Source organism: Lichenostomus cassidix, chromosome 11 (genome assembly GCF_008360975.1).
Source record: "Lichenostomus cassidix isolate B80296 chromosome 11, HeHo_3.0, whole genome shotgun sequence".
Taxonomy (NCBI): Eukaryota; Metazoa; Chordata; class Aves; order Passeriformes; family Meliphagidae; genus Lichenostomus; species Lichenostomus cassidix.
Window position 1 is genome coordinate 9,310,716 of NC_139492.1, and position 21,738 is coordinate 9,332,453.

General features: G+C 39.3%; 1 protein-coding gene across 4 annotated transcripts in view; it reads left to right on the forward strand.

Annotated features, from left to right (window-relative positions):
* The window catches only part of SLC12A4 (solute carrier family 12 member 4), a 45,139-nt gene extending 24,975 nt beyond the window's left edge, over positions 1–20,164 (forward strand). For 3 of the 4 annotated variants that reach the window (XM_085071833.1, XM_085071836.1, XM_085071835.1), the window contains 22 exons: positions 1,273–1,419; positions 1,988–2,042; positions 2,378–2,508; positions 2,945–3,186; positions 5,022–5,236; positions 6,166–6,330; positions 6,411–6,509; positions 8,129–8,186; positions 8,795–8,969; positions 9,349–9,467; positions 9,956–10,054; positions 10,396–10,515; positions 11,270–11,374; positions 12,316–12,484; positions 13,537–13,732; positions 14,422–14,591; positions 14,755–14,886; positions 14,983–15,090; positions 15,767–15,951; positions 16,682–16,696; positions 18,573–18,706; positions 19,013–20,164. In XM_085071833.1, coding sequence (XP_084927959.1) covers positions 1,273–1,419; positions 1,988–2,042; positions 2,378–2,508; positions 2,945–3,186; positions 5,022–5,236; positions 6,166–6,330; positions 6,411–6,509; positions 8,129–8,186; positions 8,795–8,969; positions 9,349–9,467; positions 9,956–10,054; positions 10,396–10,515; positions 11,270–11,374; positions 12,316–12,484; positions 13,537–13,732; positions 14,422–14,591; positions 14,755–14,886; positions 14,983–15,090; positions 15,767–15,951; positions 16,682–16,696; positions 18,573–18,706; positions 19,013–19,104 — 2,931 coding nt within the window. In that variant the 3' untranslated portion in view covers positions 19,105–20,164. The remainder of the gene's footprint in view (positions 1–1,272; positions 1,420–1,987; positions 2,043–2,377; positions 2,509–2,944; positions 3,187–5,021; positions 5,237–6,165; positions 6,331–6,410; positions 6,510–8,128; positions 8,187–8,794; positions 8,970–9,348; positions 9,468–9,955; positions 10,055–10,395; positions 10,516–11,269; positions 11,375–12,315; positions 12,485–13,536; positions 13,733–14,421; positions 14,592–14,754; positions 14,887–14,982; positions 15,091–15,766; positions 15,952–16,681; positions 16,697–18,572; positions 18,707–19,012) is intronic. The other variant, XM_085071834.1, reaches the window with a different exon arrangement.
* The last annotated feature ends 1,574 nt before the right edge of the window (positions 20,165–21,738 follow it).

A 21,738-nucleotide genomic window follows, 5' to 3' on the forward strand; every position in this document is an offset into this window, starting at 1 on the left:
GTTTCATGTCTGGCAGGGCAGGTTTCTAGTGGAGGTGAGGAAATTCTGGATTGTAACATGTAATTGCACATTGAAGCACTAAATTCCTTGGTTGCTTTTGACCTGATGGTCTTACAAACATGATTCTTCTAGATTTTGCTTTGTGTAGTGAAATATACTCTTGAATTACCTTATGTAAAGTTTTTGGCAGATGTTTTATTGCTTGTCTTAAGTACTATTGCTTTGGGTTCATGACTTAATTTATCTATAAAGGTCCTATCTATTTTTGCATCTAGTTAATGTTATGTGGAGTCAAGTTTGAACAAGATTTGTCATCTCCCTTTAATATCCTTCTCATTTGAATGATCGTTCAAGGGTTTCTTTAAATGCTGTCTATCTAATGTGTTTTGGAATTCATGTTTATTTTTAGAAGGGAGTATGAAAAGGGATGAGCCTTTCAGAAGTGACACTCTCTATTCCCCTTGTGTTTTAGAATTCAGTATAATTTTAAATGCAAAAGGAAACCTCAGAAAGCAAAAGCAATGAAATGTCTTGGCAGGAAACCACAGAGATTTGGGACTCTGAAATGCTGCTAGTGCCAGGTGTGCCAATGCTGCAAACACTTTTATATTCCTTGGAATAAAGCCCTTACCAGTGGCACTTTGATGCCATTATTTTATATAATTATTCTGCAGGATGCTGTGTTGAAGGCCAGTCACGTGCCTGTGAAGTCACATAACTTGTATTTTCTCAGTTGCTGTCAAAAGTAATTCAGCGTCTGATGCTGACATTGAGCATAAGAAAGGGTAGAACCATTAGTTTTGCATGGAATATATAAAATGGAAGAAAATACATTATGCATGTCTCCAGATTGCTTCCAAATCTGTTCTAGTTGTAACATGACAAAAATATGTTTTCCTTGAAACTAATTTGTGAACTCTAGGCAGTAGGGTAAGGTTCTATCTTATTTGAGGTGTGCAGCGCTCAACATGTTTCACACTAGAAACTCTCTGGATCTAGAAAAAACAAAAAAAATATATATCCTGTTCTTAGTAATAATTGTTAAATACTGAAGATAATTACTTCAGTATGTAGCAGGGTCATAATTTTGGTCAGAAATTCATGATTCTGGAATTTGTTGTGTTTTTGGAAGTCCAGCACAACAGTATTTTGAGTATGTCTACCTAATGTTTCCCAGGTAGAAAGCCATTAAAAGAAATCAACTTCTAGGTTTTTTGGTTATCTCTGCTTTGAATAACTTCAATTAATGAATATCAATTTTGTTTTTTTCAGTCACCCAGCATGGGCACCCTGATGGGGGTGTATTTGCCATGCATGCAGAATATCTTCGGGGTTATTCTCTTTCTTCGGCTGACCTGGATGGTGGGAATGGCTGGAGTTCTTCAGTCCTTCCTGATTGTATTGCTTTGCTGCTGTTGTGTAAGTATTTGGGTACAATAATGCATGTGACATAACCTCTGTGAAACTGCTGAGACACTTGGAGAGGCAACATTGTAGGTGCTTGTGTAAAGAAAAGTCAGATTTATGCCAGGCACTCTGCCATGATCGTAGCTGTGGGATTTTTTTTTTATTGCTACTTCTAAACTGGCAAACTGTATCTAGTGTAAACACAATCTTCAAAATAGTGTTTGTTCAGCAAATAGCTGTTTTCCGTGCCTGCCCCAGGTGAGGGCTGCCTACTCTGCTGCACCAGCCTTTGTTGGAATTGCAGCTCTGCAGATGGAGGGACACCTGCATTCTCTTATCTTGCTTTGTCTGCAGACACCCACTGTTTGACCTGATAAAGCAGAGGCCATCTCTCAAACAGAAGTCTCAACAGCTCAGTGATTAAATTCCTGCTGCCCTTGTTTTCTTTTAGATAATGACAGGCGGAATAAATAGAAATACTGTATCGTATGTGCAGTGGCAGCTTTATTTTATCAAGAAATAAGTTATGTTTTAAAAAATGTTGTTGACACAATTTCTTCCTTTCCCCTGTTTTCCCCAGACTATGTTGACAACCATATCAATGAGTGCAATTGCCACAAACGGTGTTGTTCCAGGTAAGTGTGGTTAGCAAATATCTCAATTGTGTTAAAAAGGAAATAAAAAACCCCAAAACTTAAGTTGCTATAAGATGTTAGCATGATTTATTCCAGAGAAATTTGCTTAATCCAGGATACAAAGCCTGAATTCGTATCTAGTGTTTCTTCTTCGTATCAGTCAGGCCAAAGATAATTTTATTTGGTTTTTACCCCTGTGCTAACAAAAAAGATACTTCAGCTGAACCTCAAAGTAGCAGATACACCCTGTATAATTCTGTTGTATTCTTTTTGTGAATATTAAAAAATAAATAAGAATAAATTTTAATTTTACTCTCACTTTTCTTGTTTCACAGCTGGTGGCTCCTATTTCATGATATCTAGGTCATTGGGCCCAGAGTTTGGTGGAGCTGTAGGGCTGTGTTTTTATTTGGGAACAACATTTGCAGGAGCCATGTATATCCTTGGTGCCATTGAGATTTTATTGGTGAGTAGTACCAGAGTAATCCTGCTTTAAAGACAAATAACACATAGAAAGTACCACAGTGTTCTTGTCCTATGTTTGTATACACATTTACAGGAAGAGACTAGAAGGTCTCCAGTTCCTTGGTGTCCAATTCTTTACCACTAGTGCTTCCCATTGGAAGCTGCACACTCTGTGAGTATCCAGACTGGGAGCTCTTCTGACAAAACATATCAAAGTATGACTTAATCCAAGACATGCTCATCTTTGATAAGGTTGGCTCAGTTGTACTGTTGACATAGAATGAGCTGTTACCTCTTGACTTTTCCTGTAAAAGGTTCCTAGTGAAGAGCTTGTTGCAGAATGGAAAGTGATTTACATTTCTTGTATGGGTACATGACTCCAGACAGAGTTCTGTGCTGGTGTTCCCTCTGCTCACTTTTGCGTTCTCTTGTTTCAGACATACATTGTGCCACAAGCAGCAATTTTTCATCCATCTGGTGCCCACGATGCATCCAGTGCCATGCTGAACAACATGAGGGTATATGGCACTGTGTTCCTCATCCTCATGGCAGTGGTGGTTTTCGTGGGGGTGAAGTATGTGAACAAATTTGCTTCCCTCTTCTTGGCCTGCGTAGTAATATCCATACTGTCCATTTATGCTGGAGCTATCAAGTCCATCTTTGATCCACCTGTTTTTCCGTGAGTAATGTTTCTGGATGGGATTATAGCTTTGCTTGTGGGTCTGGAAGTTGGGGTTTAATGTAGGTTACTTAAAACTTGTGCCTGACGCATTGTTGAAGCTACCTTTTTTTGTGAATTACTTGAAATATTTTTAGCTGTATATAATGACAGTGAGTGCAGCTTATGGAACAGAAGTTTCTTAGGGTGAAATGACCACATAATTACATTTTTTAAACTGTTTTGGTAGAAGGAAGTCTCATGGTGAGGTTGCTGGAGGCTGACACTGCTCTGCTTCCTGCAAAGACAACCCAATCTCTTGGCCCATGGCTGTTAAAGTTTGAGTGGCAGTGGTGCTGGTTATTTGTGCAGTTCTCAGGGAGCAGTTTGGCAGATCCCTTTTCCCCAGGCCAGTCAGACATGACACACTGCCTTTGTGGTTGGAAATTTGTGGTTTGGTCAACTCCTTGCTGAGGAACTGGGCACCTCTTGGGAGTGTGATGTGGGGCAGTGCTGAGGCTCCAGAAAACCTTCCCTTGGTCTGTGAGGAGCCTGCCCTGGACCCAAAACAAACTCCTTGGCATGTTGGCAGCCAAACATGAAATCAGCCTCTTGAACCCAGAGCTGGAGCAGCAATAATGTGGATGCATGTGTTTTACCGAGAATGCAAACTGTATTTTCTGATACTGCCAACAAGAGATGAATGGAATGGAAATAGAGGAGTTGCATCTGCATAATTATTCACATCTTGGAATGCTCTGACCATAACTAAGCACTTGCAGCCCTCAAGTGTTCCCTTTGGATATTTAAGGCCCAATGATTATAATATTTACAACAGTGAAGGTTTACAGCAGTAAAGCAATGTCTCTACACCCACTCATTACCTCTTAGGTTGTTCTTGAATGTTTTCCCTATCTTTCTTCTTGGACTGTTTCCTCTTTTTTATTTTTTTCTTTCTGAGGTAACAAGATAGTGGATTTATTTTTAATTTTGGAGGGGAAGGCTTCTTGGAAGTTAAATTCACAGGCCTGCAAACCCTGCAAAAATGGCCCTGTGTCTTCCATTTTCCTGTCTTCAGTGATCAGTAAGACCTATGAAACAATTAAAATGCAAGAAAGTTTGTTTTCCTGTGGGTGTTTTCTGACAGTGGGAAGAAAAGCTGAATGAACTTTCAGTAGCAGCAAGCTGTTACATTAGATCACTGTCTTGTGGAATTCTCTTTGGACAAGTGGATTAAAATTTTTTTAAGTGCTGGAATAAATGATGTTTGTGGTTAGACCAAACACAACAGGCAGTGGAGGATTTTAGGAATTAAGCACAGTATCTTCTGACAAGAAGAATCTGCTTATTGTGCTTGAAATATATGTTTCTAATTCTGAAGCTAAAATGTCAGGGGTCATTCAAGTGTTGCCATGTAGAAACTGGGTTAATGAGATTCCAAATATCTTTAGATATTCTAAGTATCTAATAATTTGAATTCTAGCACTCTTCACATTTCTTCTACTCCAGTAGTTCTCTTTAACAAAAAGCCAAACAAACCCAAACAACAAAAAAGGAAAAAAAAAGTGTCCTAATTTTTCCCTTTCATTGTTTAAGATAAATTGATCAAATTCCATGAATCACATTGACATGGCTTTTTATACCTCTCCCAAAAAGTAGCTTTATACTTCTGGCCCTTAAAGGGAACAGGTACAGTCTTTGTCGTGCTACCACCATCCTTTTGAAGGTGGGAAATGATGTAGCAGACCAGAGCCACTTGCAGTTCTCACATGGTATAAAAGAATAAATATGGGGAAGGGTGGATTTCATTTTCTCAGTAAAACCCAATAACACTGATGTTCATGTTTCCCTTCCAGGATTTGCATGTTGGGCAACAGGACTTTGTCAAGAGAGCACTTTGACGTTTGTGCCAAAACTGTAGTTAAGGATAACATAACTGTGGCCTCTAAGCTTTGGGAGCTCTTCTGCCACACCACAAACTTAACCACTGAACACTGTGATGAATATTTCCTAATGAACAATGTCACTGAGATAGCAGGAATTCCAGGAGCTGCTAGTGGCATTTTAATAGGTATGATAGAATATTTTTTTTCCCTTAAAGAGGAGGCATGTTGAGCAGTTGATATGGGTCAAACTCCTCCCTGCTGGTTAAGAAAGGGGGACTCAAGAAATGTAATTACAGTGAAGAAAATTATCTTCAGTAAAGAAAGTCAAGTCATATAACCTTTAAAAAAAAGAGATGGCACTTTTGTCCTGATATAGTACTTGTGTGCTGTAAAATTGATTAAATTTGCCTTGTTCATCTCATAATTTCAGCATGAAGTCAGCTATAATTATAAATTATACTAACATGAATGAGTTATTAACATTTTTCAGAACTCTGCGGTGACAGCTCTCCACTTTAGACAGGTTAAGATTATGCCCTGAAAGATAAGAGTGCTTATCTTGCATAGAAATAGTGTGTCTCCTTCTTTGCCCACTCCTGAATAAAGTATAATTGAAAAGTGTTCATTATTGAAATGAACACTAGAGAACAGCTGCTTCGTGCAGGTGCTGAGTGCTGAAGATTCCCATTTTCACAGAAACCAGCAATCTAGTTTCTGAGATTACAAGAAGACTCAGCATTTGTTAGTGAAATTTCAAATGCCAAACATATAATTCTGTAAGTCTTCCACTGACTGAAGAGCAAACTCATTTCTGTCTAGAAATCTGGTCAATATTGCTGCTTTGCATTCTTTGAGCTACTCTGTGGCATGGTAGCTCATAAAATATTCAGTGTATTTCCTTGGATTAAAATAGGTATGAGGTTAAAAGAATGTTACATTTAGTAGTAATAAAGGGTAAGTTGCTTAGACTTCTGTAAGTTATTGATATTTGTGGTTTTTTTGTGTTGATCACTGAACTGCATTTTTAATCCTCAGTTGTAAACCCATTATAATGAGAACAGTTTTGAACTGAAAACATGCTTTTCTTTTCTGTGGTGTGATAATAACCTTGAAGACAACTTATGGAGCAATTACTTGGAAAAAGGAGAGATACTGGAGAGAGCACATCAGCCCTCTGTGGATGTAGCAGGCCAGAAGAACAACCTGCACCTGTACGTGCTTTCAGATATTGCCACGTCGTTCATGGTGCTGGTTGGCATCTTCTTCCCTTCAGTGACTGGTGAGAGTGCTGGGATGAAGGGGCTTCCTGGGCTTCTGAGCTTCCTCCCACCCTGTGATCTTACAAAAATGTACTTTCAGGTATCATGGCTGGTTCAAACAGATCAGGGGACCTCAAAGATGCACAGAAATCCATCCCTGTTGGAACAATTCTTGCCATTGTTACCACGTCATTAGTCTGTATCCTTTTAAAATGACTGCAGTGCTGGTACATTGTGCTTGATTTGTGGGACTGCTTTTGGGTCACCAAATTGTCAGTGCAAGTATGATTGGCTGGTGGAAAAAAAGCCAAAAGTAGCAGAACATCAGTCCTTGAACTGAAAGAATTGTAATTATTATCCTGTTATTTTCCATCCCCCTTTTTGTGGTGGGTTCTGTTCTTTTGCATTCCCATTGCTGTTCTTTGCCACACAGTGATCTGTAGCTTTTCAGGCTGGTGGTGTACTTGGAGATATTTTTATTTTTTTGGGTTGCAGTGAAACATTAAGATGAGAGGAGGCTTTAATCGGAAAGTTCATAGATTTCCTTTTGAATTTGCTCATACATCAGTTCCTTTCTTTAAAAAAAAGCCTTTTATTTAGAGTGACTGTAAGGAGTATGGGTTTTCTTGAACATTTTAGGACAAGGTTAACTGGAGTTAGAAACTAGACTAAATGTTCCCAAGTGTTTTTTCAGTTCTTCAGGGTTTAAGATGACAGGAGCTGTGCTTAGGAAAGACTCTTCATCCCTGCTCTTCTGCTAAAGAAGAGATGAGCCAAGATCTTTCACCGTTATCTAGCTCTTGGTGTCCTAAAGGACAATTTGTCAACATAAAAGATAAAAAAACAGTCAAAAGAGCTTTCTGAATCAATCTCACCCAAAGGACAGTTGGCTGAGATGGTGACTCTCCTGGAAATTCTGCTGTTTCATTCCTGTTTTTTGTCAAAACTTGCCAAGCTGTAAATCATGATCCCAGCTCTTCAGGAGCGCAGCCTTTCCCAGCTGTCACTTTGGGAACTGACCCTGGATCAAGGAGTCAGCATTTGCTGTGGACATAATAAATATTAAAGCAGGTCCCAGCCATAACCCCCATCTCTGTTGGCATCTCAGGCCTCACTCAGTGGGTCACTGGATGTGTCCATGTTCATAGGCCACCCTGGGAGAGGCTGACACTGTCACTTTAAGGAGCAATGTTTCTCATTTTATTACAGTTCATAACTTAGAGTTGCATTTCAGAGATAGAATTTAAGATTTAACTATTTGTGTGAACTTAATTCACAAGATCAAAAACTTTACTGGAATGCCAGATCCAAAAAGCCTGAGGTATTTTGTGCTCCCCAGTGCAGAAGCAGTATAGTTTAATAACAAACCTGATAGTCAAAGACTTACTGTTGATGTGAATGCCAGCAGAGAGTACAAAAAAAATAACATGCAAGGTAATGGTTTGCCATATGTTCAAAATATCTTCAGACACAGGAGAAGGAGTGAGAAAAGAAAGATTTTAATATCAGCTCCTGTACTAGCCAAAGATGAAATTGACATTTCAGTGTAAAAATACTTAATTTGATTTTTTTCTTCTTTATCATAACATTTAAACCTGTATTTTTTAAAAACTGAAACTTAGAAAAACTTTTTCTCTGTGACATTAGAAGGTATATGTGAGCAGTGAGACATTAATTTACTTGCCAGCTTTACCACATACTTGTGGAGATGCTGGAGTGCAAATGCCATGGGATGGAGGCACGTTCTGTCCTTCCCGCAATACTTTGATGTGCCATGTCTAAATAAGTTCTACTTCCTTAGCACATTCTGTCCTCCAGACTTCAGCTGTGTGTTATTATTTGGAGCCTGCATAGAAGGTGTTGTCCTGAGAGATAAGTAAGTTTTACTGCTTTAATGCTCTCCTTTGTTCTTCTTTTTTTTGCAGTGTAGGTGTGTTCTTGCCCGTCTTGTCTGCATGCCCCACTCCTCCCCCTTATTTTATTTTATTTTTTTTAATTTTTATTTTATTTTATTTTTATTTTACTTCTGGGTGCCTTTTGAACCATATTTGTATGTGAATTGTAAACATTTGGTTTGGAATCTTCTTGTATTTGATTTGATATTTTCTGGCATGGCTCCCTCAGATTTTTCATCCTGTGTCTTAATTCGTGCCTTTTTTTGGTGATAGTGAGAAATTGTGTTGTGATAATAATACAAGAATTTAAACATATATATAATGAAAAGAAAGTTTTTGAATTGTTGAAATCAAGTTGCAGACCCTTCCAGTCTGTGTATCAGAAGTAACTCAGAATTTTTGCTACTTTCCATGTTTTCTAGTTAAGAAAATAATATAGTATTATTAATAATATAGTCTAGTATATTAATAATATGGTATTATTAATAATAGCATTCAAATGACATGTTAAAACTGACCCAAAAACCCCAAACGTGAGTCTCAAAATAGTCCTCAGAGTCTGAATGCCCGAGTGTGTTGCTGCCTGCAGGTACGGTGATGCGGTGAGCAAGAACCTGGTGGTGGGCACGCTGTCCTGGCCCTCGCCGTGGGTCATTGTCATCGGCTCCTTCTTCTCCACGTGTGGAGCAGGTCTGCAGAGCCTCACCGGAGCGCCCCGGCTGCTGCAGGCCATAGCCAAGGACAACATCATCCCTTTCCTCTGGGTTCGTACGCCTGCAAAAGGCTTTCTGCTCATACTGCCTAGCCAGCTCTCTGACTTCATGCTCTTGAAATCAAATGTATTCTCCCCAGTTTGCCCAGCACTGAAGTGAGGGTCAATGTTGTTTATTTTGATTTTTTTTTTCTTTTGTTAAAAACAAGGAATACTTCAAGGAGTTTAACTAGACATAAATGGTAATTTTATCAAGAAGTCGAATCTAATTCAGTGAAGCACAGAAAGCCATTAGAATAATTTGACTCCTTGCTCTAGAAAAGGAAGTGTATAGAAGAATTACTTTTGTTGTTAAAAATGTAATTTGCTTTTTTCCCATTACAACTGTATAAAATACTTGTATGGTATGCATAATGTTTCTGTTTCTTCAGATCTTTGGTCATGGGAAAGCAAATGGTGAACCGACATGGGCTCTTCTGTTAACAGCACTAATTGCTGAGCTGGGAATCCTTATTGCTTCACTTGACATGGTGGCTCCAATTCTCTCAATGTAAGAAACAGGCTGGTTGCTGTTCCAGGGAGGGAATAGAAACACTCTTGAGTTTTTTGAGTTTGCTAGTTTGATTGTCTTTCAGAACTATATCTTAAAAGTAAAGAAATTCCTAGAAGCTTGAATTCCACTTCTGTAATTTCTATGAGTCCTCTGACTTCTGGCTCTACATATAAATCTATTTGTTTCTGCTCTGGAGTATTCTGTGAATAAGCAATTTTTGTTATGTTTTTATTTGGTTTGGGAAAACATTTTGATTACCGAACAAAGACAGCATTATGTTGTGAATAGATCTAACTCGATCCAATTAAAAAATTGTTCTAGCTACGTTATGCTGATAGTTCAGGCTAATAAAAATCAGAGGGGTGTGCACGTGTGACAAGGCATTTTGACTTGAAATCAATCGTGTAATTATAATATATGCCAGAATCTATAAATGTGCATGCTAAAAGGTTTTGCACTTTGGGGTTGTTTTTTTGCTTTTGCAGGTTTTTCTTGATGTGTTACCTCTTTGTGAATCTTGCATGTGCAGTCCAGACACTTCTGCGAACTCCAAACTGGCGGCCTCGCTTTAAATACTACCACTGGTGAGTGAAAGGCTGGCACCTCACTGAGCCTGCAGTCTGCACTTGAGAACCCTCTGCATGAGGGCTGGGGCCATCTTTTACTTCTCTGGGTATCAGTTCTAACAAGAGTACATGAATGTGATATTCCTAGTGAGCTAGACTCATATATGTAATGGCATGGGAGTTTCATTTTAACAACAGGATACTAAAACTGGTGGGACTGGAGAGATCCATTGGAGGCTTTACTTTCACTGCCAGGTCAGAATAGACAGTTTAGAGAAGAAGGAGCAGGAGTGTAATCGACTAGTTTTTTTTAGCTTTTCTGCCCCACTACTTATTAAAACCTTTGCTTTTTGTTTTAGGGCCCTCTCATTTTTAGGCATGAGTATTTGCCTGGCACTGATGTTCATTTCATCTTGGTACTATGCTTTGGTAGCTATGCTTATTGCAGGCATGATTTACAAGTACATCGAATACCAAGGGTAAGTATTAACTGAATAAAAAAGGGTAAGAGGGAGGTTGGGTCTATTTTTAATGAATTATCTCCAGTCTTAACATTTGGAAATGGAACTGTCCAGGGATGACTTGGAGGGCTTTCCTTATTAGTTAATTTATTTGCATTATTTTATTATGTCAGTGCTAAACAAAAGCCCCTGAAGTGCTTTGTTGTTGAGCCTCTAAAGGTGTTTGGTGAAATTTGAGTCACAGGAAGTAGAAAACTTTTTGGGGTGTATCTGCTGTGTGCTGCACATGATTACTTCAGGCCCAGAACAGCTGATGCCAGCTGTGTTATTCCAATTTATATGGCATAAAGGCCTGTTTAGAACAGTCCTTGACAAGTTGAATCTGTAGAATGGATTGCTGGAGATTGTTGACGTTGAATGGAGTCAGGCTGTAGTGTGGCTGTATAAGTTAATTTGGCTTAATAACTGAATCAGATATTGAAATGTCAGATGTTTGTGTATGCTTGGGAAGCCTTCTCTGTTGTGTTGATTACAAATTAAGCCCAGAATGGTGGTGTCATCACATGTGTTTGTCTGAAACATTTGCATTTTTCTTATGTGGTCTGGGATATCACAGACATTCAGGTACAAATTATAAATGTAGATATGACCCATGCTATGTGTCATGTTATTAAATTTATTGTAAGGTGCTCAAACCTCTATAGGCTCACTATAAGTGCACAATTAAGTGCTCATGGAGCCATATGTTGGCTGAACTGTTTGTCCTTCACAGTGCAGAGAAGGAATGGGGTGATGGCATCCGGGGCCTGTCACTCAGCGCAGCGAGATACGCCTTACTCAGGCTGGAGGAGGGCCCTCCACACACCAAGAACTGGAGGTACTCATCTTGGACTAATCAAATGACTGGCATGGTTATCTGCTTACACTAAAGGAGTTAAACTGGACTCTGAACAAGATGCTTTTGATCTGTATGAATGAGTTTAAATGCCTAGCATATTAAAAAAAAGAAGTGTTGAGTTTGCAGTAAGCTTTCCTGCCACTGCCAAGCCCTGCTGTGTGGACCCTGTATGGGCAGACCTTTGGTGCCTTTTGGTCTTTAACTGGACTCCAAATTGGTGAATTCAGGAGTGGAACCTAGGGAAATGGAAAGTCTGTGAGTACAGAGGTGTAGAGGTCAGGAAATGAATAGTGGCCAACATTATTCCATCTGATGTCATCCCTTCTTGGTGTTGAAAACAGATTAAGTGGGCAAGAGCCGTCCTCTTGGTTGGGCATTGTACAGTCCTTGGGCTCTGGATAAGAGGACTAGGAATCTATCAAAGACAGAGTTTTATAGATCTTTTTATACTTGCTCAGCCAGTCAGAAAATGACTAAATTATAGGTAGCAATACCTTGAAGAACAAAAAGCAAGTGGGGTGTGCATTTAGATGAAAATGTGTGTTTTCCATGTGCCAGGTTTCTGGATACAGAATACAGATACTTTCTTGGCACAAGTATCCAGTACAGTATGAACACTGTGCACTCTAATAGTACTTAAAAGAACCTTGAAAAACAAGTGTTTTTATGCAAGCCTCTTAAGCTGAGTGTATCAGCAGGTTTTATTACTGTCAAACCAATGCAGCAGCAGAATTCCCACAGTTTCTGCTTTTAATCAAGAGAAACAAAATATTAAGTAAAACCCCTCGAATGTGTGACATACAGAAAAAATGTTTCAGAGTTAATATTCAAGCACAATATAAGTGATGAGAGGCAGTTTTTACATGTGTTTTTGTTAAAGCTTTAGTTAAAAAATACATTGTCTTTTTTATTTTCTCCAGGCCTCAGTTGCTGGTGCTTCTGAAACTTGATGAAGATTTGCATGTAAAATACCCTAGACTGTTAACATTTGCATCCCAGCTGAAAGCTGGTAAAGGTTTGACTATCATAGGATCAGTCATCCAGGGGAATTTCTTGGAAACTTATGGAGAAGCCCAGGCTGCTGAGCAGGTCAGTGTCTTAAGTACCTGAAATAAAAAGGGGTGAGTGGGCAGGTAATGTGAAATTTTGTTTCCTAATCATACATGGGAAAAAGCATCTTAATAAGGCTTCCATGAAATACAGGACTAGTTGAGCAGTACTACAGCTGTTCAGTGAAGGACTTGCATACATGTTTCAGCTGCCAGTTGTGCCTTTGGGAATGCAAGATCAATGCTCACAACGTGTGCGAACAGCCTTGCTGCATGAAACTGTCTTCATTTATAGGAAAGAATTACTGTTAAGTTTTCTGTATGCTGCTTAATGGAGGGAAGAGGACTGTTTAGTTTTCTGAATATTGATAGTAGCATTTCAGTAACTGTCAAACTTAGCAAATGTGTTCTTTTTCAGTGTATTGATAAATTTATTACAAAAAGCATTGAAGGATGGTCCTTCAAATTAGTCTTTCTCATTGTGTAAACGTGACATCATAGCCCTGGTTATATCTGTAGAGCATCAGCATATTTGTTTTCTTCCCCAGAGGCTTTACATATAGGAGAATTATTACAAAGGGAAAACTAATTCATGAGCCATGTGTTGATCAAGTTTATTTAGTTTTTAAACAAATAAAAGGTATACTTGATAGGTGTGTGGGATTTGGTGCTTATATTTATAAATTTAATATAACTCAACATGTTAACATGGGAATCTGAAACTGGAAATGCAAATGAAGTCAGTTTGCCTTGGGTTTAAAAAGGTGAGTGTTACAGGACGAGAAAATGGAAAGTGAAATAGTAACACTGATGTCACTAACTACTATTATGAATAAGAGATGATAGCACAAACCAAAAACCCCTTACCTTAATCTGTTAGAAATTATTATGTTTGGGAGGAGACTGTTCTAAACAAGTGGGTGTTTTCTCTTTTGTTTTATTAAGGAAATTTGATGTACAGAGCTTTGCATTGAAATGTGCTTTACCTATGGACATGTGACCCAGGAATTTACATTGTAATGCCATGATAGAGAAATTTTAGGAGTTCCTTTTGGAAAGGAAAACTGAGATTTTTCCTTGTCTGTCTTGCAGACTATTAAGAATATGATGGAAATTGAGAAGGTGAAAGGCTTTTGTCAAGTAGTTGTAGCCAATAAGGTTCGAGAAGGAATTGCTCACTTGATCCAGTCCTGTGGACTTGGTGGCATGAAGCACAACACTGTGGTTTTGGGGTGGCCCTATGGCTGGAGACAGAGTGAAGATCCAAGGTCTTGGAAGACATTTATAGGTGAGCTTTAAAGGTTCTGTATGATCAGACATTGTGAACAGAGATGTTTATTACATACATGGTACACACGGGGTTTTAACAGAATCCTTGTGAAATTTGGTTTGGGTTGTAGTCTGTTTTTCAGGCATTGATGGGGAAGTAGGTATTTTCTTACAAAACTGCTCTGTTTGAAATACCACTTCCTGTAGGTAAAAGACTTAAGAAAGATCTTCAAAGATTAATCTAGCAGCTAAAACTCATGCATCTAACAAACGTTTAAAAAATTACGGACTTAAATGCTGATTTTATGGCAAACTATAATTTGTTTCCTAGATAATCTCTGTCTTGTCACTGCTTCTAACCCATCTTTCAGTACTGGATAACACTCTCCTTGCCTCTATCCCTCTCCTCCTATGGTCCAGTTACTTAATCAAATTAGAAGAGAGCAGATGCTGTCTCCTCATACTTAGCTTTGAAGGTTGCTGCTTTTATTTCAAATGTGAAATAGGGCTTGTGTTCCTGCGAATCTGCTTTACCCTGGCTTTGTCATTTGGACTGACCTGTCTGTGCAAGCCTTGTTGTACATACTTTTCTTTATTTAAATGATGACTTCTATGGTTTGCTGACATTTGCTCAGTGAGTAGCATTTTTCTAACCATAGATGACTCTTGCAGAATTGGAAGTAACCGTGTTCTTCCCCTCCTGGGCAGGTACTGTTCGCTGCACAACTGCAGCTCATCTGGCTCTGCTGGTTCCCAAAAATGTTTCTTTCTACCCAAGCAACCATGAGCGTTACAATGAAGGCAACATTGATGTGTGGTGGATTGTGCATGATGGAGGCATGTTGATGTTGCTTCCTTTTCTTCTGAAACAGCACAAAGTAAGCAGCTCCACACTTACTTCTGCATACATTAGTTTATAGAAACAAGGTCCAGTTGTAGAGCCTGTTACGATAAATGAGAGTGGATATGTTGCTGCGTTTCTATTTTGTAGTGCAAAATATTATTGGCTCTCATAACTGAGAGTTTGTATTCCCTCACCAGGTTTGGAGAAAATGCAAAATGAGAATTTTCACTGTAGCTCAGATGGATGACAACAGCATCCAGATGAAGAAGGATTTGGCTACTTTCCTGTATCAACTCCGAATAGAGGCAGAGGTAGAAGTGGTAGAAATGGTAAGGCAATTGAGCCCATTTTTCACTTCATTATGCAAGTGGCAATGTTTGGTTATGACTTGATTACAAGCACAATATTTGTCCTTATTTCTGCAGCACAATAGTGATATCTCAGCATACACTTATGAGAGAACTCTTATGATGGAGCAGAGATCTCAGATGCTGAGGCAAATGAGGCTGACAAAAACTGAGAGGGAAAGGGAGGTATGTCATTTGTGGTTGTTCTCTATGGGCTGCTGAGGGGGGTGACATGAAGTGCCTTCCTAGTAGTGTGTTATGTAGCTGCTGCTTAAACTCACCTCCTGTGTTCTAAAGATGTAAGGAAATACTTTTAGTGTAGCTATTTTTGTTTCCCCAAATAGTGTGTAGTTCTTGTTTTTTCTTTATATGGGATATCCGGTATTTGTCTCAATTTATAGCATATCCTGTTTTCCTTCTGAAGATGTCATTCCAGTTTGGACTAACAGGACACATGGCTATGAAAAGTGTCTGTGACGTGTAGCTATGAAAGATGATCCATCTTTGCTGCATGTGTTTGTCAAGCTTTTTTTTTTTATTTGTCAGTTTTGGGTCGGTCTTGTCTGTTGTTTCTGACCATGTCATGATGTGAGCTAGACTGACTTTTTTTTCTTGTATAGATACAGGCCTCTGTCAGTCCAAATTCTGCTCGGCTTACACCCATCAAAACTGTTTAAAGTCAGTTTGGTATGTAAGACTTTTGGCTAGCGCAGATGCCTGGTATCAGAGCTCTCCTAAAGGCTAAATTGACTGAGAAAAATAAAAGATACAATGGAACAAAAAATCTTACCATTGCTTAAAGAGAACCAGAGAGCATAAAATAAAGTCTCTGAGTTCACCTTGTCACTCATGCACCCTCCAGGCTCAGCTGGTAAAGGACAGACATTCAATAACACGTCTGGAGAGCCTCTACTCAGATGAAGAAGATGAGGGAGACCCTGTTCCTGAGAATATCCAGATGACCTGGACGAAAGAAAAATGTGATGCTGAGAAGCGGAACCGAGGCGGTGCTGTGGGAAGCTTTAGAGATCTCATCAGCATTAAGCCGTGAGTCTTGTCTAAGTCTACACTTTGCATCTCCTGAAACTCTACATGTGCTGTACTTGTATTATCTTTTGTTTGCTAATCCTCGGTTTGGACTTGTGCTGTAAACACTGAGACCTGGCTATGAAAAGACAGCAGTTAGCCTCCCCAGAAATCTTTAACCAGTTAAATGTGCACACATCCCTCAGTATTTCACTTGGTATAGTCAAATTCTAAATTGGAGCTGCCTGTGACAACTTCCCTCCTTGTCTCCCAAATACCTCAATAAAACACACTGATAATTTCACTGATCTAATCAGAATTTTAAAAAGCAGATGATAATTTCACTGTGTAGTGTGGATGTTTAACGCTTAAAGCAAGAAGCTATGGAGATGGTGATGAATGACTTGGAATAGCATCTGTGTGTGATAAACCTTCTGAGACAGACTTGCTGCTGCAGGAACACTGACATGTAACAACAGCTGTAGTACTGCCATGTGTGTGTCCCCTGAAGAGTGAGAAGTGAAGGTCTAATTTGGCTTTGTGTAAAAATGTGTGAGTCTCCTGTGACTTCTTTGATGTCCTACATCTCACATGAAGAGCTCAGTCAGTCAATTTTGCATACTTGGCAAAGTTCCAGATTTCTCTTCTTCATAAGTCAGAGTTCAAATCTGTTTTAGGCTGATTCATACTGTAGAAATTCTGCTGAATTTGGTGTTAACTACCTGTACTTTTTCCTCTTCCATGCTTTCAGACAGTGGGAAAACTTGTAAGTTTGTTATTTAAATTAGAAGTACATTAAGATGGTTGAGAGGAAAGACTTAATTTTGTCACCTAAAAGTAGAAAAACTCTGGTTACTCATGGAAGAAAAGGCACTAGGGTTGAGCAGTCTTAGCAATGTTTTAAAGGGAGCAGGATTAGCTACTTAAGCTAAGTATCATTATAAATAGGATGTAACAAACTACAAGAGTTGTCCTGACGGGAACTAAGGATAGAAAACAATTCCAGTCTGAACTTATTTTCCTAAGTGGAGTATGACACAAGCAGGGGGAAACATTACCCATTTGGAGAAGCTCTCATTCACAACACTGCTAGGATGTTATTTCTGGCAGTTTCTGGGCACTAAACAAGCCCTTTCTTGTAGCCTACACCTTCAAATCACTGGGGAGATGCCAATTTTAAATATCACTTTAGAGAAAACTAAACCTTTAGTTTTCAATTACCTTTCCAAAACTATACATAGCTAACAACTGTCTGTTCCTGCTGCTGGTTTCTTCCTCACTTCTTGTAAACATAATCTGGCCTCAGTGTTGTCCCTTGTTTTCTGAAGCTGATGTGGTGAAGACAGAGGGTGTCCTTGCTCCAAATTAAATAAGAACATGAAGTAACAGAGGTAATTCACAGTGGGTTAAATATTGTGTTAGCATAATAAACATGATTCTTCCCACTGCATCTTCTTTTTTCTGTGTTTATTAATTATTTCTTTGCAAATCTGTATACTCAGAAGAGCAGCAAGGTTACTAAAGACTTCCACTCATATAATGAAAAGCTGAATCAATGAAACCACAGATTCATATTTTGTTTCTACTAATACTTATTTTTCATATATTAAAATTAGGACAAAAACCCAAGTGGAAAAGCCTCAGAAGTGTAAATATATTCTCCTTTTGATAAGTTTATTTCAGTACTGTATTTCCTTTTATGTTACCAAAATAGTGATTGGTTTCCTGTAAGAAGGAAACATTCCCTGGCTTGCAATCCCCAGAGGTTACTTTTGAGTTTTGTTCCTGCATGAATCGATGTCATTTTGTGTTAATATATTCCAAATAATTCATGCTTTTACCTCTCTTAGCCTGGATTCTTAAGGAGCAGAGGCTTATGAGATTATGCTGTCCCTATTCCCTTTTCTCCCATAAATTTTGAGCCAAGTGGCTACTTAAGTTTGAAAGTGCGATTGAGATTTTAAAGACACCTGGGTGAAAGTGTTTCTTGTAAATAGCCAGGCAGAGAGGTTGGTTAGTGTTCTGAAGGAGAGGTTAACATCCTTATCACACTCTAGAAAAGCCCCATTCCCCCAGCCTGTTGTAGGCCGCCAGTCCGTATTTCCCCATATGTGATTGCAAAGCAGGCTTTCTCTGGAGATGCCAACTGCTGTCCAACACAAAGAGGGCAGTGTGCTCCTGGGAAGTGAGGGCTGAGGATGATGGTGCCAGTGTCCTGCTCGGTTTCCATCTCTTTGGGAGAGTTCTGTGGTGCGGAGGCTGGAAAGGCACAAGGCTTGTGCTGCTGTGGGCATGAGGGAAGGCCCTGCAGGCACAAGTCAAAGAGCACATCCCCTCATGCAATTGTGTTTTAATTGCTTATGCAACACTGAATCATCTTTATAAAACACACTTTTTGAAGAGCAGTGTAACTTTCCAAACTGGAGACTTGACTCCAGAGATCTTAAAACCAGTGGACTAGGCGTACCTGAGTAACTCTGTGAAATCTCTTTTGTCTCTTCATCATGAACTTTGAAAAAAATCACTGTGTGTTGAGGTGACATTTAAGAGGGTATTTAGGAGATTTGAGTATGCTTTTAAGGACCTTTTTAGTGTTCAGAGGCATGTTTCTAACAGTGAATCTGAATGTGCTTCTTCTACAGGAACCACTCTAATGTCCGAAGGATGCACACAGCAGTGAAGCTAAATGAAGTCATTGTAAATAGATCCCATGATGCCAGACTTGTGCTCCTCAACATGCCTGGTCCTCCAAAGAATACTGATGGAGATGAAAACTGTATCCTTTCAGGCAAAGCCTGGGCCACACTGAAGGTTTTTCTTTAATCTGTTCCCTTGAATTCATTTTGCTGTTGAACTGTAATATGTGACAAAGTATCCCCTGAGTGGAGGGTACTGGCTTGTGGCTGTAAGGTAGTACTTGCTTAAAGGAAAATGTGCCACAAACTCACAGTATTTTGGTACTTACAGGGATACTTGCACTCTGCCCCTAAGTCAGGCCAGAGGTGAGGGCTGTAAACTCGCCTGGTCTAATCCCTGTGCATTTTGGGTTTGATACTTTCTGTCCTTGACTTTACTGAAACAGACATGGAGTTTCTCGAAGTCTTGACTGAGGGTCTGGAGAGGGTATTACTTGTCAGAGGCGGCGGCCGAGAAGTCATCACCATTTACTCCTGATTTAGAAGCTTCTAACCCTGGTCTTTAGTTACCTTCTTGGCCATAACGGACATTCCAGTTTTAAACAGGGAAGAAAAAAGGTTTTTTGCCTTTCTGCTCATCCAGTCCTGTTCATTGTTTTTCCATTTGCAACATACATATCTTTTGGGATTGCAGTATTTGTTACACCATCCAATTAGCAACAGAAATTAATTGTGAAGCTGCCACATTATTCAGTTTCTGCTTTGGTACCCCAGCATTTGTGCATGTAGTTTTAACACTAAACCTATTTTTAGTCAGCACTGCTACGTGCAGTATTTTTAGTAACTGTATGTAAAGTTAGGACATGAAAGCCAGTTACTGTAAAAAGATTTAAAAAGCTTTTTATATTAGGTTTGGGGGATAGAAGTGCATTATATAGCAGCTAGTTTCTGCTGAAGTTCAGCTATAAAGCATTTTCTAAGAGCACACTAAATTGTAAGAGAGGACTGAAAAAGCTTTCCTTTTCTGGGTTTATTTCCAGAACTCTCAGTATTGGGTAAGAATTTATACTTTTAATACATTTATTGATAGAGATTTAAATAAATTATGTTGATATAGTTGAAATTATGTATGTAGCTTGCTATGAGTTTTGTTGCTTCTGAGACTTCAGGTTCTGTGAGGCCAGATCCCTATTTATTTTTGTATTTATTTGTCAGAAATATTGGATATGCAGATGCAGGCTGTTTAGGAGAACAGAGATCTCACAATAAATTCTGAATCACCAGTGGATTGAAGGACCAGTCCTGGGCAGTTCTTCCATGCTTTAAATTTCTTGCAGACCATCCATCAAAGTACCTTGAGCATGTTGGAGTCCCGTGTAGAGCCAGGTGCTATGCTGCACGCACAGCGATGGGATTGCACTTGCACAAGTACAGGGGACCTGCTGCTTCATTCTGTGCTTTATGCCCTTAGAGGGAAAAGAAAAAAAGAAGACCTATATTAACCGATAAGTCTCTGGAGATTTTATCAAGCCCATTCAGTTGTACTTTATGTACAGAACATTCGTATTTTTTCAATAAAATGTTGCATACACTTTGAACCTGCTCTCTGTTCTGTGTGTGAGGGTGGATTGTGCAGGAGCCTCTGCCCTGCCCTGGTCTGACATCAGCACCGCTGGACCCACCAGGTGAGGGCCAAGGGGCTGGGGCTGTGTGTTGGTGTTCACCCAGATGGCACCAGTCCTGCCCAGGGGAGCTGCCAGCTTACACTTCAGAGCAGCTGGGTGTGTGTCTGAGGGAGTACAGCACTGCCAGAGCCACCAGCCACGTAAAACTCTGCATCTGCAGACTATTAAACACACACAGGCTCATACCCTCTCAAGATTTCTGGCTGTCTGGGAAAGTGGTAATCCCATGCCATGGACAGGTGAGAACTAACCTCCCTGGGATGCATTAGTGGTACTGGAAGAAAGGTGGGGATTGACACATTTCTGTCCCATGTGCTCTTGCTAGGTGGTGTGCTAGTTCTGTGATCCCTGTTGTGGTGGTATGCCCGAGTGTTTCACTGATCACAGTATGACAATGTGTCTAAGAGAGACAAATATGAGAAATATTCCAGGCTTTAATCTTGAATAACTTAATAAAAAAAAAGGCTGTTCATAAGAATTTTATAGTTAAAGGCTGGTTGTTCTCTCTGTAAGGGGCATACCTCATGGAAACAGGATGGTATTAATCTATGCCAAGATCCCTTCAAGACAACAGCCAGGAAATACCTCTGGGATGTGCTCTCTCTATTTGGTATTTTTTTATTTTAACAGTATTTGCTTTTTCGGTTTCGAAAGCCAAAATTAAAGTCACTCACGCTTTCAAACCAGTGGAAAGAATAAAGCTTTCATATTTGCAAATAATGTGCTATTTATAGAGATTATTTTTACATCTTCAGGGCACTGAATAATGGAGTGCAAGTGTACAGCAATTTTGATAGTTAACACCTATTTGCAAACATTCTTTTATAGGAGTAATACAAAAAGTTTATGAAAATGTTTGTTCCTCACTTTTGCCAAATGTGAGGCTGAGAACCTCAAGCACTCTGAGAAATACATACACTTTCTCCTTATGAAATCCTGTGTAATTGGAGGATGACTCCACCTCATAAAAGGATTTCAGGGCCATCTGTGACCTGACCCAAGTAACCTGTTAGTGGCTTTATTGTGTTTTTAACATCAAAGCAACCAAGTGAACCTCTTTACAGATACAGTGGATTATGTTTTCAGAGGTGATTATGTGCCATGGGGATTAAAAGCCCCCACCCTAATTCAGCACTGTGTGGACCCTAAGGATTTTATAGGTTCCAATTATGTAAGCCCTCAGTACATCCAGAAGGTTCTTAATAAGTTCCTCTGAGACTTGCTTGTTCACAGCACTGAAAACAAAGTTTGTGTAAGAAAAGATCAGTGAAAAAAAAGTAATTTCTATCTGAGTCATCTGTGAGTGTACCTGAATGGTCATCTTCCATTCTTGTCCCTATGCTAAGACCCTTTTTGGTGAGGAGATGAGTACATAGCAACTAAAATACAGTATGACAGAGTTGAATTAAACGCTTAACATGTGGGTATAGAGAATAACATTTAAAACATCAACGGCGCACTTTTAATAATTAGTGAGTTACTAAAAA